Source organism: Cyprinus carpio, chromosome B12 (assembly GCF_018340385.1).
Source record: "Cyprinus carpio isolate SPL01 chromosome B12, ASM1834038v1, whole genome shotgun sequence".
Classification (NCBI taxonomy): domain Eukaryota; kingdom Metazoa; phylum Chordata; class Actinopteri; order Cypriniformes; family Cyprinidae; genus Cyprinus; species Cyprinus carpio.
Window position 1 is genome coordinate 7907410 of NC_056608.1, and position 25687 is coordinate 7933096.

Here is a 25687-nt window from a genome sequence, read left to right on the forward strand (position 1 = left end):
GAATTTTTAATGTTTTTAAGTCTTGTATGCTTACCAAGGCTACATTTAGTTTTATTATCAGAAATATGGTAACACTTTACAATAATGCCCCATTAGTTAACACATTAACTAACATTAACAATGAGCAATACATTTGTTATTGTATACATTAATCTTTAAAAGAATAAAAGCCATTAATGTCACATGATCCTTCAGACATCATAAAAAAAAAAAAAAAAAACAAATCATAAATAAATAGGCCTAATACTTTTATTTACCAAGGACACTAAAGACATTTGTAATGTTAGAAAAGGTTTATATTTTAAATAAAATCGGTTTTGTAAACTTTCTATTATTAATAATCCTGAAAAATATATCAGTTATTTGATCACTTAGATCATAGTAGGTTATTAATACTTGAGCATAATTCATAATAACTGCACTTCAAATCAGCATATTAGAAGGATTTCTGTAGGATCAAATTCAGGTTTTCCATTACAGAAAAAAATTAGATTTTAAAATACATTACAATAGAAAACATAATATTTCACAATATTGCTGTTTTACCGTATTTTTGGCCAGCCTTGGTGAGCACAAGAGACTTCTTAAAAAAAAAAAATTAAAATAAAAAAATCCAAAGTTTTGACGGGTAGCACATTGTTTTTCCTGTGCAAACCACATCCTAACTGAAAATGTCCTGTAGTTTTACTTTTATTTTTTTACATTTTATTTACTTTATTTTTAGATGTTTTTACAAATGAAGGTTTTGTCACATTTGGCCCACTTCTGGGTACAAATTAGTCTCCAATATATGGTTAGGTAGGCACTTGCACTTGCACGCATGCACAAACACACACACACACACACACACACACACACACACACACACACACACACACACACACACACACACACACACACACACACACACACATTTCTTTTGTATGTATATAAAGCAAATTCTAACTAACTAAGTCAAACCATGACTCTAAAAGAAAAGCTAAAACATTATTTTGATTCATTTCAAAAATGTATAATTTTTCCAGCCAAGGACAACTACATACATTAAACATGAAAAACAAGTTGCAGTATCTGAATCCACAATAAAACAACATACATTATTTATCATTGGGGCCACTGACTCGCATTCACACTAATACTAACATATGGAGCCTTTTCACATATTTGTGTTACCATTTGCTTCAGTAACAAAAGAGCATTTCTATAACTTTACAAAAATAAGAGAAATATACAGAGGGATTGATTACAGCAGTCGGAAGAGAGAAATACTGTATGTCAAATTTACCACCTCTTCCTCATGTGCAATTACACTGTAATGTAATGGCAAGGTAATATAAAACAAAGTATAGTGTTATGTACATTTTGTACAAAAGTACATTGTAATATAAAGAGCGAGAGAGAGAGAGAGAGAGAGAGAGAGAGAGAGAGAGAGAGAGAGAGAGAGAGAGAGAGAATATATTTTAAAATAAGAATAACAAAACAAACAAACAAAAAAAACTTGGCTAGATTTTCAATGTTTATGAAATACAAGTCTGTGAAAAGGATCCATTCAACAGTGTTTAGTGAATGTCTGTGCTTTAGGTTCAATTAATTAACATTATGTAATGTATTAGGTATCATGAACTAACTATAAACAACAGTCACAGTGTTGATTAATGTTCTTCTACATATACTAATTTATGTTATATGCTGAAAAAAAAAACATTTCAAGTACAAACATTAATTGAATTAACATTATTAAAAGAAATTATATTAATAAAAAATATTAATCATAATCGTGGAACAGTATTATTCATCCTACAAAAGTATATGATAGCCTACAAAATTAATTAACTAATGTTAACAAATTGAACCTTTTTTAAAGTCTAACTTAAACATCTGGAGTGTGTTTTTTTTTTTTTTTTGTATGTAGATATAGAGAGTCATAAGTTCACATGCATCTGACAAACAGAAGCGCCACTAAAAAGAGTCTTGCTCCCAAAAGAGAGCTGCCTCATGGTGAGTGGCAGTGTGTTTTACACTGAAATATAATAACACAAAACACATTCTCTCTACAGCAATACAAAACATATCGGTAGAAGCTTGCTGTGGTCAAACACAAGGTCCAATTCAATTTATACATAAATCATTCCAACAAAAAAAGAAAACGAAATTCAATTACCAATGAAAAACAAGATAACCAAGGCCAGATGGCATCTAAAGAAGGAATATGTTACTGTAGGACAAAAGTCTAAACTGTAAATCCACCGTAAACCCCCCAAAAATGATGTAAAAACACCACATTATTTCAAATGAAACAAACCAGAATTTATGGATTTAAGGATTCAGTGGCCTTATTGGTATCAGCAATATGTAGCATATAATTTATTTATCAGTATCAGTTTGATTAGGTCAATACTGGAAACTTCTGTTTTAATATTATGTTCTTTTTATTATATCTGTTTTTTTTCCTAAATAAAAATAAATAGTTTATTTTATTTAAACAATATATTTTCCAGTTTTTGACTGTACATTAAGTGTTTTGATGCCTGATTCCACTAAATTCACTTTATGTACATGTTATGATATGTACATACATTAAGTGTTTTGATGCCTGAATCCACTAAATTCACTTTATGTACATGGTATTTTAGATTTAAAAACAGTGAATCCCCCCCCACACCAATAGATTTATAATATTAACTATACTATAGTTTTTTTGCTCGTAACAGGAAAATAATCAACTGTTGGTAACAGCAACTTTTTTGTGTCTCAATACATTTTCTGGTTTAAAATTGTTGCAGTTTTTTTTCAAGAGGCTTGATTGGTGCAATCCCATGGTGCACTGGGCTCGATTCACATTCATCCTGAGTCCCTGTCCTGCTTTAGGCATTAACAGTTTGTTGTAATGTGTGTGTCATATACCAAATACATGGTTAAACCTGGGTAACATGAAGGTCTTCATCTCATGGGATATTCGGAGGCTGTGTTACACCGCTTCTGATTTGCCATGGTGACGTGTCGTCAGTGATTACTTGAAGAAGATTTGGGGTGACTCCTGTAGCGACAGGCGTGCTCGTGGCCCCGGGCGCAGGCTGTTCAGGTCTGGCCCCTCCCACGCCATGCTGAGTGCCCGAGGGGGAACCGCATTCTGGGTAATGGAGTTCAGTGGGGAGGGGTGAGCAAGGAGTTGAGAGACTCTGTTGGTTGGAGTAGAAGACGGAGTGGGGTTCAGCGTGCTCCTGTGGAGATTGAGGAATGGTTACAGAACGCAGCGTCAGTCAGGACAGAGGAAACCGCTTTGGTAGAAAGGGAAGGAGGAGGAAAAAACTCAAGAACAAGAGCAGGTGAAGCAAATGGTACAGCAGGAAGTTTAGTACACGGGCGGCAGTCACGTCAGTGAGTAGTGGCAGTGAAAGCTACAGCAGACAGGAGGCTGGAGATCAGTCTGGGATATAGCAGGAACAGGACAGCTGCTAGTGCAGAAGAAGGACTTGTGTTTGGGTTGTTAGTGTCTCAGTGTCATGTTTAATCTCTGAAAGGGAAAAATGAGAGGAGACAGCATTCGAGGAAGGCACAGACAGAAAAAGTATTCAACATATAAAGGCAGGTTATATATACAAAAGCTCTGAGGAGACAGTTTTCGTTTGGAATATTAAACTCAAAACTAAAGGCCTGTCAACAAAAAGAAGTTCATTTTAATTTCCCTTTTTTTTTGCATTGGTCTGAAAAGAAATGCAAAAACATTATATAAAAATAGCGAAAAACGAACTTAATTGTTTTTTTTTATGAACATTTGTATTGGTGTGAACTGGCCTTAACATTAATGAAATCCCTTGTGAAAAAGAAGCATACTTTAGAATTCTTTTAAGAAGAGTAATTAAAGAAACAATATGCTTGAAAAGAACATGCTTAAGTGCAAAATGAATTTAACTGCATGCTATTTACAATTAAATGAATATTAATTATAGCTTAAATTTATTTAAAATGCAATTAGTTGAACTTTGTGCTTCTTTGATGCACTTCAGTAGGACTTAAGTACATTTTGATATGAAGATAATTTCATAAATATGTCTGAAATATGGCTAAAGTGACAAGCATTTAAGGTAAATTGAAATTTACTTTTAAGCAATTTTTATTGAAACCTGTATGTCATGTTTTATAATATTTGTAAAAGCACATTTGTAATGATAAAGTTGTAATTTTGTACATTTAAACTATCAATAACACATAAAATAACATATCAAAGAGTTAACAATTACAATTAAGTACTTTACTTTACATGTGCTTTAGTATGTTAGTCAAAAATAGTATTAATAGATGTGTGTTAAGAAACAATCTTCTTAAGTACACTTAATTTCATAAATATTATATTATCTGCAAGTTAAGTTTTAAAAATATATTTAACTGCATATTCAATACAAGCATACTTCTTTCACAAGGGATAGCTCACCCAGAAATTAAAACTCTGCCATCTGACGTCAGCATGATAGATTAAAACAGCTTTTCCTATTCACATATGACTAGAGTCTACAATATTTCAAAGGCATTTGATTAAAATAAATAAATAAATAAGTAACTTAGTGCAGTGTTAATACTGACATTTAGATGTTAATTAAGTAATGTCCTGTAATAAAAAAAAAATAAAAATATGAAAAAAAAGCAGGTTAGGTTAAGAAATGGATTGTAAACTAAGTAAATGGAGGTTAAATGTGGGCACCAAACATGATGAATACAAAATGATATGACAGATTAGATAATATGTTGAATATAATATATAGTATATGAAGAAAAAATATACTATATAAAAATGTAATGTAATAGTAACATTTTAGTTTAGGGACCAATACTAACCATTAACTAGCATGTATATTTCTAGCATATTGGCTGTTTATTAGTACATTTAAAGTACGTAATGCCTTATTCTGTATGCATCTTACCCCACGCCTAAACTTAAAAAATACCTCACTAACTATTAATAAAGAGCAAATTAGGAGTTTATTGATGCAAAAGTTGTAGTAAATAGTGAGAATTGGTCCTCAAACCCAAAAAAAATATTTTGGATGAAAACAGGGAGGCTTGAGACTGTCCCATTGACTGCCAAATAAATAACAATGTCAAGGTCCAGGAAAGTATGAAAAGCATCATCAGAATAGTCCATCTGCCATCAGTGACTAAACCGTAACGTTATGAAGCGACGAGAATACTTTTTGTACACAAAGAAAACAAAAATACTGACTTTATTCAACAATTCCTCTCCTCTGTGTCTCTCCAAATCAGTGTAGCGCCATTTTGACAAATCTGAGCAGTACGCAGGCACCCTTGACACTGTTATTTATTTGGCAGTCTATGGGACAGTCTCAAGCCTACTGGTTTTCATCCAAAATATCTTAAATTGTGTTCCGAAAACGAACAAAGCTTTTACTGGTTTGGAACGACATGGGGGTAAGTGATTAATGACAACATTTTCATTTTGCGTTGGAGTAACCCTTTAAGATTTGAAAATTAAATTTCAGTTTAATTAAACTCAACAAAGTTCTTGCATAAAGTTCAATACAAACATGAAATTTCACAATTGTGTACTACATCTATTAAACTAAATTAATAATTTCCAGATGCGCTCATGATGAGAGTTTATTGAAATGACTCGCTGTTTATAAATGTAGAGTAATGCTCAACTACCAGATGACAAATGGAAATGTTTTTGAAAAGACATTATTCAATATTTTTATGAGTCAGTGTGGACCCACTGGTAAATAATGTCCTGCTGTGCTGCAAACTTCAAGATTCATTCATTGTTTTTATATCATGCAGCACTGTACGGATATCCCTAATACATTCTATTATTAATCTTCCTCTTCATAAATTTCTAAAATTAATTCAGCCCGAACAGATTCACGTACAGACTATGTTCAGCCTTAATAAGATCATTTCAGTGTGTTATGTCTTTTTTTCTTTTTTTTTTTTGAATAAACACTAAATTTTTCTAATAACTTTAGGATTTAAGTTAAAAAATCTTGAACCGTTAGAATGTGCTCCAGTGTAATATTTATCTATCTTTTACAATCGCATATTTTATAATTGAGTCGCAGTAAAATCGACAAACTAAACTGTGATTGGTCTTCTTTTTTATCTATTTGCATATTGAATTGTCTTTCTTGCATATACTTAAATTAATATTTTATTAATTTTATATAATGTCTTTCTTCACTCCAATAAAAAAGTTTTATAGCTAAGTTAAAATAAAATAAAGCAAAAATGTAATAATAAAGTTAAAAATAATAAAGTTTTATGAGAAAACAAATCATTATACAAAAATAAAACCAAGATAAACCATCTTTTTTATTTTTTAACCTGCCACTAAAACTCTATTGTAATGAAGTGTATGCATTTAGTTTACAATCTGATCTTACAATATTAATGTCTTTGATGTTTGCATACTGAATTGTCTTTCTTGCATATATTTAAATTACTTCTATAAAAATATTTTTTACATTAAAATATATTTTTAAATATGAAATTACTTACATTAAAAGAATCAATTATGAATTTTTTCATTCAGTAAATTACATTAGAATGTCTCACTATAAATCAAGGTCACCAAATATATGTTTCACTAAGCCTTGGACAGCAGTTTTATTTCAGTATCACTGAGATTAGTTTTTTTTTTTTTTTTTTTTTTTTTTTTTTTTTTTTTTTTTTTATCAGTTTTTATTTTTAGATTTTGTTTTCATTGTTTTTTGCTTTCATTTTTTTTTTTTTTTTTTTTTTCAGTTTGGGTTTATTTTAGTCCATCAAGAAATGCTGCCTTAGTAACTAGATAAAATAAAAGTAGTTTTTTTTCGATATTTAATTTGATTTCAGTTAATGTTTACTTTGTTTCAAGTAACTTTTTACTTTTATGTGATAAAATATTGTGATTTTAGCTTCAGTTTTAGTTTTAGCTCACTATAATAACCCTGCTATATAGAAGTGTGGGTAATCAGATAAATGTGTGAGATATTTAGTATGGATGAACCAAAGTATATTAAAACAGAAAATAGGGATGATGGATGTCAAAGGTCACTATAGAATGACATGAGGTTTAGTTTTAGTTTGGTTTGTCTGCGGGGTTGGATTATTTAGGTGAGGCACCTCTTCCCTGCTCAGATCTAGTTCAAGGACTACAGGCCTCTAAAGTCTAAGCAGGGGCTGGATGCAAACAAATGGGGACAAAGCGCAAGGGGTTTGTTCTCAACACATACGTGCTGCATTCACCACTGCAGGATGTATACCTCTGTATACAAGGGTTTGAGAGCCGCCTGGCCTGACGCATCTGTAACATAGCGCACATTCATTAGGCACCAACACCGCAGAAAAAGAGAACAGAGACAGACAGAGACAAAGAGGATATTCTAGAATGGGCAGTCTGGTAAATCGGGCCAGTTTTTGAGCAGACAATGACAAATGTTTAATTTTAGGGTAAACTATGCTTTTGGACATTCCAGTAAACATAAATGAGTGACGTTTGAAGAGACACATGGTTGGGCTGGACATGGACAGGATGTGTGGCTACAAAACACTCCACAAAAGACAAAAATTAAACCAGAAGAGCACAAAACAGCTGAGAACTCGGCATGTCACTAAACAATGTCAATTCTTACAGAGGCTGCAGAGCGTCCAGGACCCCGTTGGGCCACTATGGCCCCAGAGATAGCCTTGATCCAGCCGTGCATCTCGTCTGGGCTGTCCGACTGAGACAGAGAAAATACAGACAGCTTTCATTTTTGTTAAAATGTTTAACATTTAAAAACAACTGATTAAAACATTTATTCATAATTGAAATTATTTAGATCTGTAGCTCTCAAAACTAAGAGCTCTTTCAGATTAAAAGGTAACATAACATAAACTTATCGTTCTGATCACAAATGTGATTTCCAGTCATTTTATTCAGACAAGAAATCAGGTTTTTGCTGCTAAAAATGAGTCAAGAAATATAAAAAGTTATATTCCATCTGATGTAATGGGTCTCCACTGAAAATTAAAGTAACGTAATGGGACAAAACTAAACAATAGCCAAAACTATTGTCCCATTTCAATAAAAGTTGTTTACATTAAATACAGAGTCCAATGATAAAACAAAGAAAGCAATATTAAAGGGTTTATATATTTATATGCATTAAAGGTGCATTAAATTAATCAAAAGAGAATATACATTTTCATTTACATTTACATACAGTTTGTTCTGGTTATCAAATCTGACTGGTTAAGAACCGTGAGATATTGTACTGGTATCGCTATACAAACGCCCTTTCACCATTTGTATCACTCCGCTTCCAGTATTTCTCACAGGGAGTGTCATGGCGGATGCCCAAATCCACTAAAATGTAAAAATAATACTGTTTTTGTATCACGGAATGTAGTTTTAAGAGTTTTTTAGGCAAGAATGTACTTGTTTAGACAAGTCAAATGTCTTTAGTCAAATATTTGGTTTGTTAATAAAGATAATGTCTATTTGAAAATTTGTTTCGACGTTTTCGGAGACGTGAGCTCCAGGGCATCATCGGCCGTTCAGCGCTCATGAACTCACTGAGAGCAGCATCACCTCAGCCAGATCTTCTGGCTCTGATGCCTCTACAGTGGTTAAACATGAGATATAATTTGTTTTGGGTAAATATGACGGCCAGTCTTTGGTCTCATTAATCTATTATTTATTCCAGAGCAAATAGTTTAGGCTGAAGGCAAAAATATAATTTTGTTATATTTTATGTAACTTTAATGCTGTATATTAGAGCATGGCTTTTATGATGACTGTTGTTGTTGTTTATTATTCAATAAATAATATTTTATATACATAGTGGTATTTAGTATTGGGAAACAGTGTGTGTGTTCGTGATGGTGATTTTTGTGACATTGTTCCGCCATTAGACGGCGACAAGTGACTGTTTTACGAGTCAGCAGTAAAGACTTTTATATTGAAAGAGACTGAAATGAAAGTTATTTTTACTTTTAATAACAGCTTGTACGATGCAGTTAACAAATGCAGTGAGCAGCGCTGTCATCGGAAATCACCCTTAACAGATGAAGGGAGAGTACGACAAAGATATCGCTTTCCTCAGCGGACATTCAAACTCATGTTTTATTGTGAATATGAGATTGAGTGAAGAATGAATGCTGTATCAGATGCAGGTAATCACACTTGCTCAGTCCATCTCTCTCTCACAATACTCCACATACAGTGAGTTTTTAATTAAGTAATACAATACGTTTTTAATGAAGCAGAAACGTTCAGTGTGATGAAACGTTCCTTCGTTACTAGTTCTAAAGTGACGTTTTCGAATTAGTAACGGAGGCTTGAGCTCAGCTGTTAAACTGTCAAACGGAGAATTGGATCAATGGCAGAAGGAAATAGTTCTGCACAAAAGGGTTTTTAAAGACACTCCATTGTTGTTTTTCTTACATATTTACACACTTGTGCAATCGAACTGTATAAAAGCAATATCACTCTCGTACTCGAGTGATACTGGCTCTATATCAGTGGCCGCATCACAGTCATGCTGATATAGAGCTGGTATCACTCTCGTACTCGAATGATATTGCTCATATAAAATAAAATTTTATGGACCCCAAACTTTTTTTTATGGATCACTTTATCCCTTTAATGCTTTTTTTATACTTAATTTAGATTTTCTGATTTTTTTTAAATGAAAGTCAGTTTTTCAGTGCCATGTTAAAATAAAATAAAGAAAAATCTGAAATGTTAAGAATAAACTCTTATGTTTGACAATAATCTTCTATTAGTATGATACAATAAGTGTTATTATATTTAAAATAATCACTGCTTTAATATTGTAATTTTATTACTTTATTTTTCAAAACTACTTTGAAAAATGCTTATGAGATTATTCTAAAATCATATAAAGCAACATTATTATTTTTTAACCCGCCACTAAAACACTGCTGTAAGAAAGAGTATGCATTTAGTTTACCATCAAACATTAAGGCACCCCCTAATAGAGAGGGTGAAGCATTAATATGAATTAAATAATAAGAATGAATACATTCCTACCTGAATGTAGAACGTTCTTGAGGTAGTAACCAGTTCAAAAAGATTGTCCCTCATCATCAAGTCACTAAAAACACAAAACAGTATTAGACACAACAGAATTATGGGTAAAATCCTAAGCTGTTGAAACACAAATGCATGATAGTAATGCTGTTATTGTTTATTACTGTTTGTTTGCTCACTATTATGAAAGGTCTGCCCAAGTCCCAAATAGCACAACTTTTAAACATTGTGAACTGTCACATGTTAAAATTAAGATAAACTTGGCAGCCTGGACTAAATAAAAATATAATAAATTTCATGTTTGCTTGACCTATCCTGACAGAACATATACATCACCATGGCGTCTGTTCAGAGTGTGTGTTTTCGTCAGGAAGATACCATTTTTAAAAGGTTAGATATTAGTAATTGAGTAGGTTCCCTTTCAAGGGAACTTCGAACTGCGTCCTCTAGGAGTCGCTATGGGGAACACCTCGTCGTGACCCGTGTCTGAAGCATACAATGAAAAAACACCAACGAGTTGGCCGGCGACAGCCTCTGACGTCACTACCGGTGCGACTATAAAACAGGCACCGGGAAAACACATCATTCTCTTCTTCGTCTTCAAAACCAACCGTTTTGTTTGAAGTGTGCATCTGAAAGAACCGGTAAGAGCGCTCTTTCTCTGTCTATCATGGCGACTACTAGCAAGCGTTTAGACGATGTGTGCATCCTTGTCGGCGTTATTTGACACCCGATTACACACACAATCTTTACGTCATTTGTTTGGGTAAAGAGCACGCACGCAATGTCTTTGAGGAGGCAATCTGCGTGCATTGCGAGCGTTTTTTCAAGGAAAAAGCTCCGCTCTCGTTCGTCTCTCTTTCAGAGGAAAAAAAGGCAGCCATCTGCTTCCTGTGGTTCAGGACCCGCCGCTGCTGAGGCACGGGGGAGAATGAGCTTGTGAGAATTTCAGGTGGATCTCTCTGAATGGTTTAAAGAGGGACTTTCCCTTTCGCGCTCATAATGGCGGCGGACGAGAGAGAGCCTCGGGAGGATGATGTTATATCTTTAACACTTTCTGATACTGAGGTTAGTGCTCTGCTGGGTTTTTACCCAGGAAAAGCAGTAGATATTTGAGGATGGTGAAGAAGCTGAGGCTGAGCCTTCTCAATTCTCCTGCCCTGCATATGTAGAGCTGTTGGAGTTTATGGATCGCGCCTCTATGAGCGTTAAATTTACGAAGATATGAATCAAGTTAAGTTGTTATTTGAGTTTCTGCCTGATCTCCATACAGAGATCGAAAGGAAATGAAAGAGGCTGTTTTCTTCTCGCATCCTTCGGTTTCGGCATAAGAGTTTTGCCGACATCGAGGCGATGCGCGAAAACTGCTATGAGAGGATGCCCCCTGTAGAAAGAGCTTTCATTCTGCAGGGGAAACATCCTCTCTTAATCTCCCTCCTTGTCATCTAAGCCCCTCCAAGAAATACATCTCGCTTAAATGGCAAGGCATACGCAGCAGCAGGTCAGGCTGTGGCTTTGTTACACACGATGGTGGTGCTTCAAGCATATCAGACTGATCTGCTAAGAGACCTGGATAGAGGCAAAGGCCTTTTTCCTGATCAGGTAGCCGAGCTGCGCCGCACCACAGGCCTCTCTCCGGGCTACCAAGCAGGCCGCCTCTGCCAAGCGCAGGACTATGGCGGCCATGGTTGTGGCGGAGAGACTTCTGTGGATGAACCTGGCAGACATCGGGAAGAAAGATAAGGCTTTCTTCTCGATGGTCAGGTTTCGCCTTCTGAACTTTTCGGTATTTCCATTGAGACGGTGATCGAGAAGTTTGGTGGAGACGAAGGCGCACTCTGCTGCTTTCAGATCCTTCGTTCCACGAAGGTCCAGGTCTGAGCCCGAACAACATAGGGGTCCTGGCCTGTCTCGATCTGAGGATCAAAGACGGGCACAGAAGGCTAGTGTCGCGACTTGCGCTCCTCCCCCACCTGCGGGCAGGGTTAAGAGGAATTGTGGGTCACAAGGAGGTAAGCAGAACCTAAGGGATGTGATCCAGACGAGGCAGCGTTCTCGTCTGAGTCAGAGTGATACTGAGGTATCTACTCGTTCCCTTTAGGGATTTTTTAACTTCTGCTTTTATCCTCCCCTTCCTAATTCCTCTGTAACCACCGGCTCTCCACCTGATTGAGGTTAGGTGGAAACCTCTAACACATAACAGTCTCCTATGCTGGACCTATAATGTTTTTGGCTGGTTCTATGTTCATAGCAACCACCTTACTGATGGTCCGGACTAAAAGGAGGCGCCCCTTGATCGGGGCTCCAGCACAGGAGGGTGGGAGTATAAAAATAACCCTTTCTGTATTTAATTATGTGTAAATTGCTGGTGGTTATGTGTCTACTAATAAACTCTGTGAGTTTCCTTTGCAGTGCTCAGTTACAGTGTTTACTAAACACTCGTCAGCACCAGCCATCCGGCTTCATGTTCCGGTATTAGGCGGCTGAGATCACAGGTTTCTGCGGGAGCCTCCTTGATCATCAGGCCTGGCACAGCACTGCAGGGAATTTCATGGATGTCCAGCCAGGTCACCCTGAAGGGTCTCCTGGCCGCTTAGGTGTTGTCGCATCCAGCGGGAAGTGAAGGTGGCAGTTACAGAAGTCTTCTTGTATATGCTGCCTCAGGTGATGCTCCCCTCGCTAGAGGTTTGTAAAATTTGAGCTTGCCTCTCCCATGCGGTTCAGCGCCTCTGCGATGCTTAGAAACCTATAAGTACACACGCTAAGCTCTGTGTACTTTCTGGAAACCACATGGTGGTCAGTGTGCACGTGAACACTTTGCGCACTTTCTAAATCCACGTAAGTGGTAAGTGTGCACACAAGACTCTGCGCACTTTCTAAAAATCCTGTAAGGTAAGGGTTACGCGCTCCGCCTCATTCCCTTTCTTGAGACGATTAGACCTTGGTTCCTTGGGCTCCATTCAGCCAGTATGTATTTGTTTATACACTTCAAGCATCGCTCCACTCAACATGAGGGGCTATTTGGGCGATTCTTGTGGTAGTTTAGCAGCGCTCCCCTTTTCCAAGAAGGGTCGCCTATGAGCGCGCTACTCTGAATTTGGAGTTCTCCTCTCATATGAGACTGAGTTCACTGTTTTTCCCCAGAGCGCTCCAGCATACTGTATTTAAAATGCAAAACCATTTCATCTATGAGCTGCTCTATCAGAGTGCCACGAGAGCCCCTCCTTAGAACAGTATTTGAAAATCCATGCTATGGTAAGTGTGCACGTGAAGTCTTTGCACACTTTCTGAAATCCACACTGTGATAAGTTTGCACGCTAGTGCTCTGCATTCTTTCTAAAATCCTATATGGTGAGGGCTTCGCGCGGTTGCTTCGTGCCCTTTCTTGAGTTGGTAAAAGCCCCGTTCATCTTGGGCGCCACTCCACCCATGTATCCTCGGATACCTATCTAAACAGGGTGTTGCTACTGGAGATCTGTTGAGACAGCTCCTTCAGCAAGCTTTTGCGGAAGCAAGCTGTAGCCCCTGTGTGACAGGCAAGAATTAGTATAAAATGCTAGGTTCCTAGCCGTATCCCTTTAAAGGAATCTTTCCTGATTCCAAGCCTTTAGCTCTACCACCGGGCCGAGGCCCTAACAATTAAGTTGGGTATGTAGCTTAGGCCTTTGGCCGTAAGGGTTATTGTCACAGACAGCCGTCTAAACGTCCCGGGGGCAACTCCCAATGAAATGGTAGAGTTGGTACTTAGTGTTCGCCATGATTCTGGCCTGCACTCCCCTCAGCATGGCGGCGTGGGTATACTGTTCCCCATAGCGACCCCTAGAGGACGCAGTTGGAAGTTCCCTTGAAAGGGGACATCTCAGGTTACAAATGTAACCATGGTTCCCTGAGTAGGGAACGAGACACTGCGTCCTCTAGCTCCCTGCCATGCTTTGGACGCAAGCTTCAGACGAAGAAGTGAATGACGTGTTTTCCCGGTGCCTGTTTTATAGTCGCACCGGTAGTGACGTCAGAGGCTGTCACCGGCCAACTCGTTGGTGTTTTTTCATTGTATGTTTCAGACACGGGTCACGACGAGGTGTTCCCCATAGCGACCCCTAGAGGACGCAGTGTCTCGTTCCCTACTCAGGGAACCATGGTTACATTCGTAACCTGAGACGATTTGTTTACACAGTTTATCTCTGGCTCAACCAGAGGTGTATGTATGGTTTGTGACTTCTTTTTTGCGGAACACTGAATGACAAGGGGTGTGTGTGGAGTGTGTTTGTTTGGAATTTTTTTTTGAAAGAAAGGAAAAGACAAAAAAAAAAAAGAAAGAGAAAGACAAGAAAAAAACAAAACAAAACAAAAACAACAAAACAAAAGCACAAATAAAGCACTACTGACCTTTGTTTACACTCCTGCACCTTGTTCACTTCTTTCAGAGGAATAACTCGTAACGGCTCTCGCTCCTAAAAACAGTGTTTCATTCAGTAATGTATTAAATATTGTCTTTATTTCACGTGAATGATGGAACAAGCACTGAGCAAACATTCCAGCCATGCCGAGTGTGTGCAGTAAGGAAGTGCAGGCCAAAGCAGGGTGCTGCACTGAGCGCAAGCCTGTGATTATCAGCCCAGAAATAGCCTTTATTGACATCTACTGTATGATTTAGCCTTTGCCCAAGCCTCCTTCCTATGCCTGCCCTCCTCTCTCTCTCTCTAGCTTTTTATTTTTCTCACACACACACACACACACACACACACACACACACACACACACACACAGAATCAGTTGCTTTTTGTTCTCTTGCCGAAGCTGTAACAAGTTCTTGTCACCTACGACATCATAGTTGTCTTTTCCTATGGTGTTTAACATAAACAGTACTTCAGAACCACAGATCCTAGTCCATTAGCCTCTAATTAGTTTGACGGAAATCTGAATATAGTCAAGGTTTGGTTCAGTTTAGATAGATTTGATTTCAAAAATTATTTTTGTAAGATTTGTGACAGTTTCACAATTGAAAATAGGTCAAGAATTGTATTCTGGACATGAATTTAAACATTCACAGTAAGTTTTGTAAGATTTTGTTTATATGACTAACTCCTAGTAATAACTGCATTGAATTTTCACTGTCAGAGGAAAAAGATCAGTTTAATAGTCTCTGCTATTCTTAACTTCATGGGAATAAAAATAATTAGGCTACTATAAATCCGTGGGAAATAATGTTTCTCAAAAATCTTCAACAGGAAGTTGTGTGTTTGAACAGTGGAACAACTTTCCATTGTTCTGCCCCCTCAGACAAAACAATTTATAACCGTTTACCATGATTTTTAAACCATTATAGTCAAAAAGTGAGCCAATGATGGTTTCTTTATCAGATATGAAGACATGGCAGTCACTTTATTTTAGAGGAAACACGTCATATGCTAACCAATTGTCCTTCCATCGATACTCCTATGAGTTGAGTGATATTACAGGCTTCTCACTCTTGAAACTGTTAACCCAGTGGCACATTCAACCCTGGATTATGAAACTGTTAATTTACCAAACCTATTCCCTTAGGGTTAGTGATTCACACTTTTTAGCTCTCATACTGTGATTTGGAGCAGGGCTCGATATCTCAGGGTCAAATATGGGGTTAACCTTTTCAAAAATTACCCGTGGCTTTGACCTGGGGTTAGGCAATTTAATCATGGCGTTAAAAAGCAGCTTTTCAAAATCAGAATCAGAATGAGCTTTATTGCAGGTATGTTTTCACATATGAGGAATTTGTTTTCATGACAGAAGCTTCCACAGTGCAACAGAATGACAATGATAGAACAAAAAACACAGATAATAAAATAAATTAAAAAATTAAAAAAAAAACAGGTAAATAAGGAATAACAAAATAAATTGACAATTGTATTTGCCGGTATATTACAATAGACAGTTTTGTATGTACAGGTATATTATGTGCAAACCGAAGTGTAGACTAAGTATGTGTGTTAGATAAATAAGTGTATGAGTGTATAAATAGTGTTGTGTGTTCCACAGTTATTGTCAAGTGTTCATGAGATGTGTTACGTGGGAGTGTGGTGTGTTTGTGGTTTAGTTTTCCCTGGCGTGTTTTTCTTCCTTCCTCTTTTGTTACTCTCACTGCAATGATTCACAGGTGGAGCTGCTAACGAGTGCCCTGATTGGTGACTGGAGTGATTGGCGCTGTATTTAAGTCTCCTGACCCATGGATCTATGGCCCCCCGCTCTCATGGCTTCCTTGACTGATAGACAGATGTGTTTTCTATGTAGTATGGTGCCCATAGTGTTTGTTAACTGGTTGTTATGAGACCTTTGTTGTAAACCACTATCTTTTGCTATGTTATGACTCTTTTTGTTAAATCCTGATCCTTACCTAATTGGAGCATGGTAGGGAGGTGGGTGCCTTTCTTTTATTATTCGTTTTCTCCTGGTTATGATAATTAGGGAGGGAAGCTTTTGTACTTTTGTTTAGTTTCTTTTAATTCTAGGTTAGTATCTCTAAAATGAGTTAGCTTTGTTTTGTTATTTGTTTTGGCTCTTCCCCCTCCTGAAGCTTATGTTGCTCCTTATCTACTTTTGTTTAATAAATTCACTTTTTCACTTTAAAGAGTGTTTTTGGTGTTTTGAAGCCTTGGGAGTGAGAGCGGGGACTCCAGGGAGTCTGTTGATCGGCTCCCTGATTATTGTTATGAATGGGTTTTGAAATACTCTTTGACTAGAGATTTGACCTCATTCGTAACAGATGGATTGCCTGAGGGAAGAAACTGTTCCTGTGTCTGGCCATTCTGGTGTTAAGTGCCCTGTAGCGTCGACCAGACAAACAGTTCAAAGAGGAAGTGTGCGGGATTTGAGGGGTCAACAGTGTTTTTGCTAGCCCTTTTGCTCACTCTGGATAAGTACAGTTCTTCAATAGAAGGGAGGGTTGTACCAATGATTTGCTCAGCAGTCCGGACTACCCTCTGTAGTCTTCTGAGGTCAGATTTGGTAGCTGAGCCGAACCAGACAGTTATAGAAGCGCAGAGGTTGGATTTAAATGATGGTGGAGTAGAACTGTTTCAGCAGCTCCTGTGGCAGGTTGAATATCCTCAGCTGGAGAAGGAAGTACAACCTCTGCTGGGCCTTTTTCACAACAGAGTCACATTGAGTGTCCCACTTTTGGTCCTGAGAGATTGTGGTGCCCAGGAACCTGAATGACTCCACTGCAGTCACAGTGCTGTTCATGATGGTTAGTGGGGGGAGAGGAGGGGGGTTTCTCCTGAAGTCCACGATCATCTCCACTGTTTTGACCGTGTTGAGCTCCAGGTTGTTGAGACTGCACCAGACACCCAGCTCTTTAACCTCCTGTCTGTAAGCAGACTCGTCACCATCCTGAATCAGGCCAATGAGTGTGGTGCCATCTGCAAACTTCAGGAGCTTGACAGAGGGGTCTTTAGATGTGCAGTCGTTGGTGTACAGGGAGAAGAGCAGTAGTGAGAGAACGCAGCCCTGAGGAGCTCCAGTGCTGATCTTACGGGTGCTGGGTGTGTATTTTCCCGGCCTCACTAGCTGCTGCTTGTCTGTCAGGAAGCTGCTGATCCACTGACAGAAGGAGGTGGGCACAGAGAGATGAGTTAGTTTGGGCAGGAGGAGGTTTGGAATGTTAGTGTTAAAAGCTGAGCTGAAGTCCACAAAAAGGATCCTCAAATAAGTCCCTGGTCTGTCTAGATGTTGCAGAACATAATGCAGTCCCATGTTGACTGCATCGTCCACAGACATGTTTGCTCTGTAGGAAAATTGAAGAGGATCCAGTAAGGATCCAGTAATGTCCTTCAGGTGGGCCAGCAACAGTGTTTCAAAAGACTTCATGACCACAGACGTTAGAGCCACAGGCCTGTAGTCATTTAGTCCTGTAATTTTGGATTTCTTTGGGATGGGCATGATGGTGGAGGGTTTGAAGCATGAAAGGACTTTGCACAGCCCCAGTGATCTGTTGAAGATCTCTGTGAAGATGGGGGCCAGCTGGTCAGCACAGGATTTTAGACAGGCTGGTGTAACACAATCTGGGCCTGGTGCTTTTTTCCTTTTTTTTTGCTTCCGGAAGACCTGGCGCACCTCGTCTTCACTGTTTTGAGGTGCAGGTGTGGGGCAGAGGGGGGTTGCAGGAGGTGTGAATGGTTGTGTGGAGAGGTGTTCAGGGCGGGTGTGGTTTTTTTTCAAACCTGCAGTAAAACTCATTCAGATCGTCTGCCAGTTGTTGTTTCTCCACAGTGCTAGGGATGGGGTCTTGTAGTTGGTAATCTCTTTCAGACTTTTCCACACTGATGCAGAGTCGCTGGAAGTGAACTGAGTCCCTATTTTTTCAGAATAATTCCTTTTTGCCACTCTGATCTCCTTTTCCAGTGTATTTGGCCTGTTTATACAAGACATTAGCCGCGTTTCCACTGTCTGGCCAAAAGCGGGCGTGCTAGTGCGTGCCAGAGCGTGCTAGTTTCCACTGTCACTTCTGGTGCTTGATTGTGCCTCGTTGGTGCTTCCTCGGGGCCAACGGCCTGGGTTTTTTGGCCCGACGAAAACCTTGGGCCAAAGCGAGCCAGCTGGGGCTAGAGGAGTGGTTATGAACAAAGGCGATGTTTCTCCGCGTCTGGAGAGCATCAGCGTCGCGGATCATTTCATAAGGCTAACAGCTATAACACCAGCATTAAAAACTTTTTAAAATAATTTGAGCTCAAAACTCACTTTCAGTCAGCAGCAAGTGTTTGAAATAACTTGATCCGATGTGGATTATAATCACTATACAAGGTCAGAAATATTTATAAGCGATGCAAAAGCCATTAGCTAGCCATTAACGTTACCACAGTAAACATGGTAAACATGACCACTTGAGGAAATCAAGGAGGTCAGCTTCTTATTCTCTATCACAATTGTGTATTTATTTTTTATTTTTTTTTTTATGTTTTATGTGTCGTATGTATTTTATCTATTTTTGGTCTATGTAGTTTATGTATAATAATGTTTTTTGTTCGGGAGCTTTTATAAAAATATAGTAATTATAATTCTTTCTAAATGTGATGTTTGTGACTACAAATAAACAGAAACCGACTTGACTGAATAAGCAGGCTATGTTCATAACGCTTTATTTCTGTGTGACTAATTTTAAATCCTGATAAATTAATTCATTATGATCAATGTATTACTTATTATAGTAAAACACAGATGCTTTTGGATTAAAAAAATAATAAAGCATGCAAACAAAGGGCCGCTTTTATCATGTTCATTTTGTGATCGCGCTAGTTCCAGTGACTTATTTCTTATTAGTTTTTTGATGAAATGATAGGGTTGCGTGACGTTGTTCCTGAGAGGCATGTAAAGGGCGCAGCGTAGTTTCTGGTCCGACTGTGGAAACGCAGAGCTATTCTGGCCTGGTGCTACATGCCCGAGGCTATTAGCCTTGTCTGGCCCATTTAAAGCACTGGCTCGCACTAGCCCGACAGTGGAAAAGCACCTATTGTCACCCTTCCTGTAGACATCTTCTTTGGCCTGACGGAGCTGTCTGAGTTTTGCAATGAACCATGGTTTATCATTGCTGTAAGTTAGATGAGTCCTGGTAGGAATGCACATATCTTCACAGAAACTGATATATGATATTACAGTCTTTGTGAGCTTGTCCAGATCTGTGGCAGCAGCTTCAAAATCACTCCAATCAGTGAGGTCAAAACAAGCTTGTAAATCCTGCTCTGCTTCATTAGTCCATATTTTTACAGTCCTTAATACAGGTTTAGCTAATTTTAGTTTCTGGAGGTCGGTATTAGATGAACCAAACAGTGATCAGAGAGTCCTATAGCTGCCCATGGAACAGAGTGATATGCATCCTTTATTGTAGTGTAACAGTGATCCAATATATTACTGTCTCTGGTGGGACATGTAATGTGCTGTCTGTATTTTGGCAGTTCACAGGAGAGATTTGCTATATTAAAGTCCCCAAGAATGATTAAAACAGAGTCTGGGTGTTGTTGTTCTGTTTCTGTGATCTGATCAGCAAGTTTCTGTAAAGCTGAGCTCGTTTAGCCAAGTTTCCGTGAAACACAGAGCAGCAGAGTATGAGAAATCCTTATTTGTCCAGGAGAGCAGAAGGAGTTTGTGCATTTTTTTAGAGAGTGGAGTTTCGCCAGATGGATGCTAGGCAACGGCATTCGAAATCCACGCTTCCTGAGCTTCACAAGCGCTCTCTTCCCCCGTCTGCACATCCTGAAGCGCGTGATCAGTGCAGCTGCTCCGCCAACTACCATGTCCAGCAAAACATCAGAATAGTCGAAAACCGGTAATATATTGGGTGAGGTGTAATGGCGAATGTCCAGCAATTCGTTGCTGCTGAAACTGATTGCAGGAATATAACTAAAGACAGGACAAACTAACAAAACTAACAAAAACAACTGCAGAGCACACCACGGAGGCCGCCATCATGATCGGCGCCATCTGTTGCATACCAACCATTTAGTCCATCCAAGTATTAAAGACAAAAACAAAGAAAATACAATTGAATATTTGGTTACACTTTATATTCTGTATTTACATCAAAAAATTAATTGCTTGGTACAGTGTCCTTATTATGATCATGTTGTATTGCAAAACACTTTTGCTGCTATTGAGGTGGGAGACGTTTAAGGTTTCGGATATTATGGTTTGGTTTAAAGTAGGGTCAGCAGTGTAATTATAGATATAATTACAGAAATAGTTAATGAATTAAAATGGTATTTTTAAAATCTAAGTACAGAGTAAAAAAACAAGCTAAATTAAAACCGCAGCGCTCGTGCATTCTTCAGGCTCGCAGTTTCAAAATATAGATTTCAATAGTATCAGCAAAATAATCTATTTATTACAGTACTGTATTGCACTCCTAAAGTTCTTTAATGTGCTCCTAAGTTTTTCAACTCCTTGGTAAAAAGTATGCATCAAGCTCTGCGGATATTTTTAAGATAACATAATTATATTTGTTTTTAAAACATAATTATGAATTCCCCAAAATTATTATTAAATTTAAGAGGATGATGTGCTTCCAGTGTAGTCCTTAAGCAATCACCACTGGTACAGACATGCTCAGACACAGTCAGCCTGTTGACACACAGCAAGAGGAATTCAAACAACCACCAGGGTATGCGCACACACACACACACACACACACAAACATCTTATAGCCTCCACTGGACACAAGCTTTCACTCCCACATGAGTCACTGGTCTAATTCTGAGGGCACATATGTAAATATACTTCATTGGTGAAATGTGATTGGACACAGGATCAGATGGCATGAACAATACACAGGCCGGACTTTCACTTATCAGATGGGAGTTTATAGACGGGCTCATAGACGCACAGGTGCAAAACACAATGAAAACAAAGAGCTGGACAGGTCAATGGGTTTGAGAAGAATTCAAGGTCAACAGCAGTGTGCAGGACTCTAGAGAGATGCAGGAGGAGGAAGCAAGAGAGGGAGAGACTAACCATGTCTGATTTGAAGTAGCTTAGTGCATTGTCATCCAACAAGAAGTATCTCCTTTTCCAGTTTTTCATCTAGAGAATGACAGAAAGACATATCTGACCAAAAGAAAGCTGCCAGGTTTGAAAGTTACTTTGTGTGAGCTCTGCTTTATATGTTGCTATGCTAGATATTGGATCTTTTTTGTCTGCAAAACTTCACCTTAATTTCGCTAATGTGAACACACTATAAAGCTTATTGTATTAAATTTGATAAGCACATTTTTGAGACCTCTAAATTATCAACATGATCATGCTGAAAAACCTGTTGTACACAATTTTGTACACAGGTTTATACTTTTTTAGTATTTTTAGGTAGTTTTATTACTTTTATTAAAATTCTTAAGGTTGTTGTGGTTGTGGTTTTTTTCTTTTTTTTTTTTGTATATTTTTATAAAGTCCCATACATAACCTAAGTATACTGTAAGTAATATATCAGGATGAGTATTTACTTGATTGAAGAAACTTTGGTTTATGTGATTATCCATACATCACGATGTAATTTTTATATGATGTTTTGTTTTTAGTTGTTTGGTGAAACTTTTGTTTATTTTATATGCATTTTATGTAAGTAGTCTGCTATACTCTTCTCTAACAGACTTATATTACATGCTAGCAGAATTATTTCATCTTACTTTTTTGTCATATAAATATCAGCATCTTCATAAAATTGCATATTTTTGCTCAGTTCAGGCCTCAAAATGTGAGGTATTTTCCCCCTCTTTGCGTAAGAGCTCCATATTCTATATCATATTATATGAGCCCTAAAAGTCTGATGTATGAAATATGATACTCAACAAAAACACATATACAAACTTATGCTGCACTTTTTACTCACCACAGCTCCCTGTTTGACACAATATCCAGCTTTAATGACCGACTGGTCTTGGTTACTCCGGCTCAGGTAAAACGGCAGCTGACCAGGAGGTTTCCTCATCCCACTTTTGTCTGCACCATTCTGACCTTCCCCCTTTTCCTGAGAGCCAGTGACATACAACAATGCTGATTACATCTATTTTTTATTCAAATGCATTGCATTAGCTACATCAGTAATGATACTGCACAAACACATGGTAAATAAAAGTGGTATAATTTAGTACCATGATATTTATCACAGTATAAACCATCTGATTATCATGGAACTGCGCAGTGCTTCTTTAAGGATTTTGTTTTTGCATCTTTAATATATGCTAATGTGTCATGAAGTTAAATGACCTGTGTGGTGGTGATGATGGGCACTCCTGCAATGATTTCGGTCTTGTAGGATACTTGTTTCGTGGCACCCGATGTGTCCACACATGCTTCTGCTGTATTATGGGCCACCTGCTCACCTGACTTCGGCACCTGGAGAAGAAGTGAGAAAAGACAAACAAGCATAAATTTGTATGCGACAGCTGCTTTCTTTATATATTTACAAGTTATTTAATACAAAAAAAGGTCTGACATGGACAATCAATTCCAAATCAAACCATTCCTTTTGGGGTCCATACATATGTTTGCCAAAATATTTGACCAAAATATGTAAATAAGAAAACTGACCAGAGCTGACAAATTCTCTTTAAATACAAAATTATATATCAGCTTCTTTGTAAAGCTGTTTTTACAGATTCACAAAACAATGTACATGGACATGTGCTGCTCAAAGTGTTAAAATTAAATTATTTAAAATGAAGGGAGCTTGTAAAAATAAACTTCAGTCGCTTGTTTCTAATGTTGGGATCTACAGAGGGGTAGGTGCTACACACAGCCAGAAACAGCATAAGGTTGGAAGAACTTTGACACATACACTGCAGTTTGGAGTCAGTAAGATGTTTAAGAAATTGAGATTTTCATTCAGCAAGGACACATCACATTAATCAAAATTGGCAATAAAGACATTTATAATTTTATAAGATTTCTATTTCAAAAAATTGCTGTCCTATTTATCTTTATATTCATCTAAGAATTAAAAAATAAATAAATGTATCATGGATTCCACAAAAATATCAAGGAGCACTGTACTGCACCAAATCAGCATATTAGAATGATTTCTGAACGATCATTCGAGACTGAAGACTAGAGTAATGTCTGCTGAAAATTAAATCAAATAAATGCAGCCTTCTTAAACATCTTACTGATGCCAATTATTTTTTTAATGTTGGGGAATAATAGTATGTAGCAAAGTTTTGAATGCTTTTCATGTTGTTGCAAAATATAAATAAAAATAAAACATTGAAATTTAGACTAGACAAAACATGACATTTTCTTTTCCCCTCAGTGTAAATGAATAATTTGTCCTTCTGGTTCAGCCGATGCAGTGATCAACCGCTTGCTAGTATAGACTGACTGACACTACAGCTGTGGGGATGGCAGTTCATCGTTTAGTGCCTTCAGGCCAAAAACACTTCCCTCATTAATACACCATCACTACACATGCTGTCTCTGACCCAAAACAAGCTGCCAGTTCTAATCATGTTAGCATCCAATGGCAAACAAATCCTGCAATGCATGATAATACTGCCATTAACATTCAAACAATGTATTTAGCAGCATCTACATTATGATTTGACATTGTCCATATTGAATATTCTGATTATGTATGCATCATAGATGACCTAATGTGTTTAAGCTGATTGAAGATGATTAAGCCAATAACAACTTTTTAGATAGCTGGCATATACCAATATGACTGGAAATTTTCAGCAAAAGAAAGGCAAGAACATGTACTGTGTATCTCTTTTTTTCACAATAGAGGTTGTGATGTAATCAATGGGGGTGTGTTTTTAGTATGCATTTCAGCATCCATAAGATTCTTTAAATACTTCCCCTCATGTGCCTAAATGAAAAAAGGAGAAAAATGTTAAACTAAGATATGAGGTCAAGTAAGAATAAAAGGTTGTTAGTCTAAAAACAGCTTATATTGAAGACAGTCCGCCAAACGAAAGCTTTTGTAATTGACAACCTTATGATGTAACAGTGTGGCTAAACACCACCTCCACAGAAGATGATCAACGCCAGCTTCTACATCGCTGCCTGTTTAGCCCCGCCCACCAATTCGCACATATAGTGTTTACGAGAGAGGCGAACACGCAGGTTTGCTAAGAAAAAAATTAATGTACTTTATTTTTAATAAAGATCCAGAATGCGTCAGTAAGAACTCTGTCCTTTGTTCACTTTTTTTTACCAAATTTTACCACAGATTCGTTTACAAACAAGGCACAAATCGATGCAGGATTTTCAAAAAGATTGAAAATAATAGACGATGCTGTTGCGACTATATTGGATGCGACAGTAATGTCACAACACAAGCCTGAGTAACTGTTTTCATTTCGTATAGTCACTATTGCTTTGTCGCTTCTTACAGATCGTTTGATATGTATTGAGGTATTTTATGCGTTTTTTTTACCTAAATCACAGCAGCGTCCATGTTACGAGGAATGTACGCTGTCAAACAAACCCAACTATTAGCCAATCATAGCAGTGGGCACTTCATTCCGAGTCTACAATCTGCCACACCTCTCCAAACAAAGCGATCTGATGAGGGGTTTAAAAACAGGACAGAAAATAGCTTATTACTTCTAAATTATGCTTTTTGAAAGGCGTTCATGACCCCTTTAAACCCCTTTAAAACCCCTTTATTTTTCAAAAATAAACTAAAAATGTCATTAGTTACTAAATCCAAATATCACAAAATAAACAGCACCAGACTACTTTTCTTTACTTTTATAAGACAGTAGATGATTAGATGTTTTCTACAGCAGTGCTGGGAGAGTGTCATTTTCTCATGGGATAGTTACTGTACTCCAGCAGTCATGAGACAAGATCAGACATAGGGTGCTCGGAAAGCTGTTCGGAAGGAAACATCACCTACGTGAGGCTGAGTGAAGTGCATGTCTGTGTGAAGCATGCTAGAAAACATTCCAGAACTGTGTCCTTATTGATGCATGACAAAATTGCTTTGTTTGCTGTGTAAAGACATCCGCAAATATGATTAAAAGATGACTATTTGAAAAAATACAGAATGTCACATTCAGAGGTGGAAAGAGTACAAAAATATTCTACTAATGTAGTAGTAGTATTATTTTATTGATGTTTTTTTTATTTAGTAGTAGTAAAAAGTACCAGTCTAAAAATCTACAAGTAAAAGTAAAAAGTAGCTCATTTAAAATTTAC

The 25687-nt window shown here is 37.6% G+C and overlaps 1 protein-coding gene across 6 annotated transcripts in view; it reads right to left on the reverse strand.

The window, feature by feature from the left end:
* Positions 1–614: 614 nt before the first annotated feature.
* LOC109082620 (pleckstrin homology domain-containing family A member 1-like) overlaps positions 615–25687 on the reverse strand; it is a 51264-nt gene continuing 26191 nt past the window's right edge. Inside the window, exons 6-13 of one of the 6 annotated variants that reach the window (XM_042735182.1) lie at positions 22751–22879; positions 22374–22511; positions 21503–21571; positions 14414–14478; positions 10028–10091; positions 7623–7712; positions 7254–7294; positions 615–3221 (exon numbers count right to left, since the gene is read on the reverse strand). In XM_042735182.1, the coding sequence (XP_042591116.1) occupies positions 3011–3221; positions 7254–7294; positions 7623–7712; positions 10028–10091; positions 14414–14478; positions 21503–21571; positions 22374–22511; positions 22751–22879 (807 nt within the window). In that variant the 3' untranslated portion in view covers positions 615–3010. Of the gene's footprint in view, positions 3515–7223; positions 7295–7622; positions 7713–10027; positions 10092–14413; positions 14479–21502; positions 21572–22373; positions 22512–22750; positions 22880–25687 lie in introns of all 6 variants that reach the window. The other 5 variants (XM_042735184.1, XM_042735183.1, XM_042735180.1 and 2 more) reach the window with 5 other exon arrangements.